Raw genomic sequence first — 9,568 nt, forward strand, 5'->3', positions numbered from 1 at the left:
CATCCGTCCGTCCGTCCGTCTTTCAGGAGCCGAAGAAGCGGCCGAAGGCGGCGTGGCTGAGCGACTTTTACTGGCAGACGTGCTGCGAGCTGGAGGACACGCTGCCTTGCTTCAAGGACCTCAGCAAGGAGATCACCAAAACCCACATCCACGTCAAGCTCGGTACAGAGTCCCTCATACGAGCTGCTACATTAACGGTCAAGTGGAATAAGTTAATATTCCCAATATCGCAACTGCCATCGCAACGTCTGACACAAGTAAAGCCTGGGGCGTATTCCGATCGTCCGAGCTCGATTATTTTGATCGTGTGGCGTGAAAACACCTTGATCGTATTGTTAAATATGCAACTGAAAATGCGCCAGAAGGTCAGGGCGCTACATGCATTTGACCCAGAACCAGAGCGCGTAGCAGCCATACTTTTGGAGTGACGATGAAACGAAAGAGCTGGATACTTTTGAAATCCGCTCTGAATTTTGAAGCAATCAAAATAATGCAGAACCCTCATTGACAATATGTTAATCTGGTTATTCTCCTTATTCAGATGAATACAAACGTACCGACTGCCTTGATCAGGTGATGTCATAAGTGACATCCCTTTGAGAACTATAACCATAGAAGAGAGAGAAGGTTACTTTTCGGAAATCCCCCCCCCCCCCCCCTTTTTTTTTTTTACATCTCCACCAAAATACTGCATCTCCTGCTTCCAATCTCCACCAGGTCGTCTGGAGGTATCGATCAACCCAGAGAAGTCTGAAAACTACAAATCAAGTAAAGATGGCTCCTGGAACAAGAGGCTGGGGGCCTTCCAGAAGCTGGTGCTGGTGAAGAGCTTCATGGAGGAGAAGGTGAGAGGAGACGCGGCCATTTTGGAAAGAAATGTGTCCGGAGGTTGAGGCATTTGTGGGCGAGCGGTGGCGTTTCTAGGTGGGCATATTATGGGGGTTTTACTGATCATAAAAGACTCGCCTCTTGGGCGCCCTTGTGGACACTCACAGTGAATGTGAAGCTACAAACATCAAGGTTGTCCATCTTCCACATAAATTTTTATATACATCTCGCTATGAATCACTCTTGTAAACCACCGTCCCTGCCAGCGCTGCTTGGCTGACTTTGTATGCTCGACCGCTATCTCCTTCTTTCTGTAATATGTTGGGTTGATGAGCTATGCAAAGACGTCGTATGAAGCTTGTACTGAAAGATCGATGTATGTACATTTTAACGTATGTATTTTGTATTGTATGAATTGTTTAATATGATTATATGTCAAATGTACTCAGTTTGTATGACGGCATGTCACATTATTCGCGATACTAAATTATATACTATTATGTCACTGAGGGGTCAATAAAGTATCCCCTATCCTATTAAGTGTGCTGGAAGCGCCAACAGTTTACAGAATATTCCACTTTGGTTGAAACCTTTTTGCCCAATAAGTTTTGTACAAGGAAACAGACTGCGGCAGAGAAACGTTGCCGTTTTACGCTTCCCACCATTTGCAAGCACGCACACATATCAACATACATCAGAACATAAGTTATTTTCGAGACGTTTGCATTTTCAGTTTTTTTAGATTAGGCCATGTGCTGTCAAAGTGCACGCCACACACACACACACACACACACACACACACACACACACACACACACACACACACACACGCACACACGCGCACAATCAATGTTTGCATTTTCGCACTTTTTGAAATTTGCTGTTACTTCGACAATTTCTAACCAACTCGGCAATATGATGCATCAACTTGTTCATTTACTTTACAAAACACTCGAAATATCCAAGCGATGGTATTATCTTTATTATTCTAGCCATGGCCATCACTATAAGGCCATGAGAGACTTTCAACCTTAGTTGCTATGGTTACAGGACACAACATATAATAGCTCTGCTCTCCTTGAGGTGAGAGGATACATTGATGGATTGATGCACTCACACACACATGGTCACTCCATTATCGTCCTTCCTCCTGATCTTGTGCCCCCGCCATCCCTTGAAGGTGGTGTCTGCAGTGACAGAGTTTGTGATTGTCAACCTGGGGAAGCAGTTTGTGGAGAACCCTCCGGTGGATCTGGCGACCCTCTACAGCGACATGACGCCCTCCACCCCGCTGGTCTTCATCCTCAGCACGGGCTCCGACCCCATGGGGGCGTTCCAGCGGTTCGCTAAAGACAGAGGATGCCTCGACCGGTGAGGTGGGGTTGGGGGGGCGGGCAGGCTCAGAGGGGATGAAGGGAGAGCTGGAGGGGGCGGGGGTACAGCGATGATTGCTTAAGTAAATTAGTGCTACTTGGTACAAGCACTTTTTAGGAGCTAAATCCGCTACTCAATTACATCTGGACAACTGTTCATCTACAAAAAAACATCCCTTATAAATAAAAAAATTCAACTTTTGAGCTGAATTGGTTGACAATGAATGTCAAGCACTGCAACACAACGCATTGACACTCTCATTAGGTGGGTCTTATTTGGCTCTCGTTGCAACTTTGCCCCCCCCCCCCCGATAAGAGCAGAGGGCTTTTATTTTGAAAAAGCAGCAGCGGCACCTGCGCCATCTCCTCCTCACCTCTGGTGTAGATGCAAGTAACCATGGAGGGTCGGGAACAGAAGGGAGGAGGTCCGATATTCTGACATTTTTTCTCAAAAAGTCGCAAAACCAAGGAAAAATAAGTCTTGTTTTACAAACTAGGAACTATAATTAAATCTATAATTTGGAATAACTAATAGGAGTTACGCTTTTTTTTTATAGTTCAACAGACAAAAATACTGTCTTCTCTCCAGCAACTGTCGAACAGTACTTTGCAATTTCACACTCTTAACATAGAGTATTAATCTACTTTCAAAAGCACAAGAATAAAACAGTTGAATTGTCACCTGGAGCCTGGAATTTTGTGTTTGCCTTTACATGAATAGAGACATTTCCACCATTAATTGATGCAGAAAAGGCACCAATTGTTGCATAAAAATTCATCCTGGGGGGGGGGCTGTGAGCTTCAGTGTCCAGGGGCCCCCAGGGGTACTAATCCAGCCTTGCAGAAGAACTGCCATTCTACGCGTGAAGGTGCTAAATTCAGTGTTGGGAATGCTGATCGGCATATGCCGCCTGGTATCTGGTCGGATAATCGGGGAGCGGAGTCATGGCTCGTGCGGGAGTCAGTCGGGAACTTAGCGATGGCTCTCTCTCTCTCTCTCTCTCTCACTCTCTCTCTCTCTCTCCCTCCCTCTCTCTCTCCCTCTCTCTCTCTCTCTCACTCCCGCTCAGCGTGGAGGCCATATCGCTGGGCCAGGGCCAGGGCCCAATCGCAGAGAAGCTGATCAGAGGAGCCCTGGAGAGCGGCAACTGGGTCTTCCTCCAAAACTGTCACCTGGCCGTCTCCTGGATGTTGGCGATGGAGGAGCTCATCAAGACCTTCGCCGAGCCCGGTAGGGTGGGGGGGATACGGGGTCGCATGCACACAAACAACAACAGAAATAAACATACGAGAACCACGTGCATGTACAGTAAGTCTGTAGGATGATTACATACGATATAACTTTATTCATCCCCATGGGGAAATACAGCTGTCAAACACAATACAAGTCAAGAAAGGGATTTAAAATAAGATAGAGATTAAAAGTAAAATATAAGAAATTAACATATGTGTATTGCTATCTATCCACAGAGTTAACATGTATTCGCAAAATGATACCTAGTCGTCGTGCAAGTACTTCATTAAATTAAACAAGTTCAGTTTCGAGAGACTTTTACTCCACCACATTTCAAAGCAAATATCGGTGCATTTTACTCAACAGTCTACTAGTTTACTGTACAGTCAGGTTACTTTTGTTTTGATGATTTATATCCATATATACTGTACATCAAAAGTGAAATAAATCGTGGATTGAATCGATCAAACTGCGGATCATCGATCATTCATTAGATACATATTGTAAATTACTATGACTCCACCTATTTATTTGTAAATTGTAATCAGGATACATGAACATCATCCACTGCAATAGCACTCTATGGCGTATTATATTCATTTAAAGTGCAGGTACTTACATACTTTTGCTCAAGAAGAAATGCCAATGTGGTACTTTGACTTGAACTACAGTAATTTAGCGTCAGGGTGTTTGTGCTTTTACTTGGACGCCTCTGACACAGTGTGCTGAACAGAGCCAAACACACAGCCCGGGCTCCACGGTTTGGATGTAGAATCTAGAGGCGACACAGGTGACGGTGGTTCAGTCCAGGATAGATTATCTAAGCAGCAGTGGACAGCGGGGCCGGACACACCAAATGGGAAACCACGCACACACACACAGACACGCACGCGCACGCACACACACGCACACACACGCACACACACACACACAGTGCACCTGCGACCACAGCTGGATCTGTGGGACAGACACACAGGGTGAAACCCCAAAAGGAAGAGTCCCGTCACAGTCAATAATGTTCCTTTCTGCCCTCCTGTAGACACATCCATCCACGAGAACTTCCGTCTGTTCCTCAGCTCCATGCCGAGCAAAGTCTTCCCAGTCACCGTGCTCCAGAACTCTGTCAAGGTGCGAAACACCGTCACCAACGGAAACGATCTTCAGATTGGCTCCATTCCAGTGAAGCACTTTTCCTCATAGGAGCATTAATAATAAGCACTTATCACGTCAAACGTTCGGTGTTTGAGACAACTGCAGCAGAGAGCCGTTTGCCAGTCCAGTCCAGTCCAGTCTAGTCCAGCCCAGGCAAGTCCAGTCCAGTCCGGTCTAGAGTAGTTCAGTCCAGTCTACAGCAGTCCAGTCTAGTCTAGTCTGGTCCAGTCCAGTCCAGTCCAGTCTAGTCCAGTCTAGTCTAGTCTAGTCCAGTCTGGTCCAGTCCAGTCCAGTCCAGTCCAGTCTAGTCCAGTCTAGTCCAGTCTAGTCCAGTCCAGTCTAGTCGTCCTTCTTCATTACGACAGACACACGCATGTGCATTGTGAAACAAGCCGGCAAAACGTGTTTTTAGCTGAGCTATCTCAGACAGGACGGGGACAACGTACTGGTTATGGATGTGACATCCCTGAGGACCGTTATCCCTTCCTTCCTGCTTTTATATTCCTCATTGGGCTCCGTTGGCTTCAGCCCGGGATCATAAGTCATCGCGATGAAGCGTTTAAAAATGCATCCTAGGAGCTCCTCGTTGTGACATTACGAGTCGTGCCTCGAGGAATGAGGGAGTCTCAGCTTGATAATGGAACGCCGTTTGCTTCCGCTTTGAGTTCATGGGGGGGATGTCACAAACCGCCGATATCTGTTCACGTCCCTTTATACTGTCGGAAACGACGCCGGAGGAATATTTCAGCAGCATTTAAAACTTCAGATTCACCGACGTGTTTCAGAAAATCAAAGCCACTTTCACTGGAAATGGAGAGAAGCCGTTTGTAAATGTCTCATTGGTGAAATTGCAAAGTGCGCGTTTGATGAGTTTGAGCGCCGAGTGTGTCCACCCCTCGGAGTTGAACCGTTTCACTTCACCGCACCCAGGTTACCAACGAGCCTCCCAAAGGCCTGAGAGCAAACATACGTCGGGCGTTCACCGAAATCTCCAGCAGCTCCTTTGAGGAGCATGTCCTGGAATGCCAGTGGAGGAAGATTGTTTTTGGAGTCTGCTTCTTCCATGCTATCGTCCAGGTCTCACACACACACACACACACACACACACACACACACACACACATATATTTATCACAGTATATATACAGACGGGTAACAAGTTAAAGGACAAACCAGAATAAATGCGGCGTAGTACATACAGCTGTAGTTTTTAAGCATAAAAAATGGATGAAAACCCAATACAAAAGTAAACCTAAAAATGAAACAGGAAACCTGAACGGCAGTAAACCTGAGCGCACGTGCACACACCTGCGAACGTGGAATATCAACCTGATGGAACACCCCTGGGGGATTTTGGACTGACGCGTTTACAGCGCTCTCCATCACCATCATCAAAACACCAAATGAGGGAATATCGTTTCGGAGGACGGTGTTCCACCCCTCCAGTGGAGCTCCGGAGACTCGCAGAATCTACGTCAGCGTTTAAGCAGTGCTGGCGTCTCGTGGCCCAGCACTGCTTGCTGGTTTTTCCCGTCTGTATATACACGGTGCCATCAAAATGGATTTGCCCCCGTCCTGATAACCTTTATTATTGCATTTTTGTTGCAATGATTTTTGTCAGATCTTTTAAAGATTGTAATATTCGACTAAGGGATCCTCATTAAACACCGCATCTAAAAAAATAACATATATTTTTTTTTATGCTACTAAAGGTGGTGCAACAAGTTAAGGCGGCAATTATGGAGCAATTGCTTTTTCACATTGGTGATATGGGTGTTTGATCACTTTTTTCATTGTGTAAATTAAATATTAATTAAAAGTATGTGTGACCCCTTCACATGAAGATGGATAGATGGATAGATAGACAGACAGACAGACAGACAGACAGACATAGATAGATAGACAGACAGACAGACAGACAGACAGACAGACAGACAGACAGACAGACAGACAGACAGACAGACAGACAGACAGACAGACAGACAGATAGATAGATAGATAGATAGATAGATAGACAGACAGATGCTCATACAATAAATAATGAAATGTAAATTTGTTTCTGATTGATATTGATTTGTGTGTGTGTGTGTTGTATGTTTGTTTATATATATATATATATATATATATATACATATGCATTTCTTTTAGGAGAGGAAGAAGTTTGGTCCTCTGGGCTGGAACATCGGTTACGAGTTCAACGACAGTGACAGGGAGTGCGCGCTCCTCAACCTCAACCTGTACTGTCAGGGCGGCAGCATACCCTGGGACGCGCTTATCTACATCACCGGTAGGAGGGTGCGGAGCCGTGTGGGCGGAGCCCGCTCGTGGCCACCAGATAAACATGTTTATACCAGTGCATGTCTGAGTGGGGGGCGTGCCTTTGCCTTCATGTCTGGGTTTTTTTTTTGTTTTTTTTGTTGTTTGTTTTTCATCTTCTTTTTGACAGTCAGCTGCATTATTGATGTCGGTGCTTGTGGTCACGGTGAGCAGCTGAAACAGGACAGGTCTTTTACTTTAATACGTCCTGGGATTCAGAGGATATGGTTCCCATTCGCTAGTGCCGCGCCTCGGGCCGAGGCAGAGACTGTGAGTGGGCGCTCACCTGCTCCCTCCTAAAGTGGACCGGGCGTTTTAATCGTGGAGAGGAAAACGAGAACCGACAGATTTTTAGAAAACCTCCTTACTCGTACCGGCCGTTTTCAAGCGTTCTGGGGCTGAGGTGCGGAGGAATGGGGCGAGAATGAATCTCGCGGAACCTTCTCGGAAAACCGAGATCGATAAAACGCGCAGATCATCAATAGAAGGTCCTCATTCACCACAACGGCGTCGTTTTTTTGCTCGGTTCTCTCACTGTGAACATAATTGGGATTGCAGTAAAAGAACACATCAGACACTTACATTTCATTTGCCTAAATGCATTTCTGCAAGCTCTCATTTTTAGCAGCTCCGTGTTAACAAGCGGGAACCCCGTTACCGCCGCCCCCGTGTTTTCATTTTTTCTCCCTCCGGATGAGTCTTTAATCTCGCCAGGGAGAACAACCCTGGCGGCAAATTGATGTCTCTCATTGTTGGAATCCACACGTCTATGCGATTAGTTTGATGTTTAATTCAGCCCTTCTCACGCGGGGCGCCCCTCTCTTTGAAGAAAATCATTTTGAGTCAAACCAAGCATGATATTGCCTCTCTCTCCCCGGTCAGAACCACCAGCGCCTCCCAGCCTCTCCGCGATTATTCAAAAGAGCCGCGGCGCTCGGCCCTGATCGGGACTCACCTGATCGAAACGGTCTGACGGAAGGAAGGGATGAGAGTGATACCCTTTTTCATACGAAACTTTCCTTCTTACTCTCCTCCCCCCGTGGCTGTGTGTCTCCTTCCTGTCTGACCCCCGCTGACCTTTTCCACCTGCGTCTCGTCTCGTCTCGTCTCGTCTCGTCGCTTGCGGCCTCCCCGCTTTCTGAACTGTTGTTGCCGCTCCATCACGCATCACCGCGTAGGAGACGTCTCCCAAGACGAGGAGACGCTACTGCTCCATATGTCAACTTACTTCTGGTTTTTGGAAACTTAAAAAAGTGGAGCCGTGTGTGTGTGTGTGTGTGTGTGTGTGTGTGTGTGTGTGTGTGTGTGCGTGCGTGCGTGCGTGCGTGCGTGCGTGTGCGTGTGCGTGTGTGCCTTCTGTTCCGTATGATATAAGTTATATGAGCATGAACTCAGGTTAGACAATAACGGTTGCCCGGTTGCCCCGGGCAACCGTTATTGGGCCCTTGTCAACCACCTCCTGCCGTCTGGTTGATCCGTTGTGAACCTCTTTTCATATGTTGAAAATAAAATATATAAGAATGTTTAGAAACTTGAAAAATATTGAAGTACTGTATGGATTATAATTATATACTGTACTACGCATATCACTCAATTATAAAACTCTTAAAATTGGGCAGCCAAAAGCTGATACAAGACGTCAACTTGGCAACCTGCATTTTGGTCCCTAAAACTATTAAGATGACAGCCTGTCGGTGGTTCGTCTAGTTCCATGTACGGAGTCACAATTAACACCTGAATAATGTTAAAAAGCTTTGTTTTTTTAATTTTTTTAGGCTAATGTTTACATTACTGCAGCCAGAAATTTTCGCCCCCCAAATAAATGTATTCAAGCATGTCGAACAGAAAAGTACCATCATGGACAGTGAGCCTGACGATGCGCTGCCTCCCCCAGGGGAGATCACCTACGGCGGCAGGGTGACGGACGCCTGGGACCAGCGCTGCCTCAGGACCATCCTAAAAAGCTTCTTCTCCCCCGTCACCCTGGAGCCCGGCTACACTTTCTCCGCCTCAGGTGCGGCTTCACGCTCTGCTCGGTGCATGCTCAGATCCTATCAAAGCACTTTCAAGGAGACTAACGCGGCCCCCCTCGTGGTCTGCCCTTGTGCACGTTAGGCATCTACTACGCCCCAGAGGAAGACCTGCTTGAAAATTACAAGCAGTACATCGAGGGCCTGCCCATCCTTGACGACCCCGAGATATTTGGGATGCATGAGAACGCTAACCTGGCATTCCAGGTTGGGAACAGGGAGTGCTCGCCATAATAATCCTCATCAACATACTTTGTCAGTGCTATAAAATATCAACACATGAGTACAACCTCAGTTTAATGTATTTTTGCCTTCAGTGTAATGTATTTTTGCCCGTCAGTATAACATATTTTTGTCCTCAGTATAATATATTTTTGCCCTCAGTATAATATATTTTTTTCCTCAGTATAATGGATTTTTGTCCTCAGTATAATGTATTTTCGTCCTCAGTATAATATATTTTTGTCCTCAGTATAATATATTTTTGCCCTCAGTATAATATATTTTTGCCCTCAGTATAATATATTTTTGTCCTCAGTATAATGGATTTTTGTCCTCAGTATAATATATGTTTGCCCTCAGTATAATATATTTTTGTCCTCAGTATAATATATTTTTTTCCTCAGTATAATGGA

The 9,568-nt window shown here is 45.9% G+C and overlaps 1 protein-coding gene across 1 annotated transcript in view; it reads left to right on the forward strand.

Annotated features, from left to right (window-relative positions):
- dnah6 (dynein, axonemal, heavy chain 6) overlaps positions 1–9,568 on the forward strand; it is a gene marked incomplete at both ends in the record, with an annotated part of 85,297 nt that overhangs the window by 67,890 nt on the left and 7,839 nt on the right. Inside the window, 9 exons of the mRNA XM_079998925.1 lie at positions 27–162; positions 718–845; positions 2,009–2,199; positions 3,272–3,432; positions 4,475–4,563; positions 5,518–5,664; positions 6,736–6,874; positions 8,798–8,917; positions 9,019–9,140. Coding sequence (XP_079855051.1) covers positions 27–162; positions 718–845; positions 2,009–2,199; positions 3,272–3,432; positions 4,475–4,563; positions 5,518–5,664; positions 6,736–6,874; positions 8,798–8,917; positions 9,019–9,140 — 1,233 coding nt within the window. The remainder of the gene's footprint in view (positions 1–26; positions 163–717; positions 846–2,008; positions 2,200–3,271; positions 3,433–4,474; positions 4,564–5,517; positions 5,665–6,735; positions 6,875–8,797; positions 8,918–9,018; positions 9,141–9,568) is intronic.

This window comes from Zeus faber (genome assembly GCF_960531495.2).
Source record: "Zeus faber genome assembly, chromosome: 4".
NCBI lineage: Eukaryota > Metazoa > Chordata > Actinopteri > Zeiformes > Zeidae > Zeus > Zeus faber.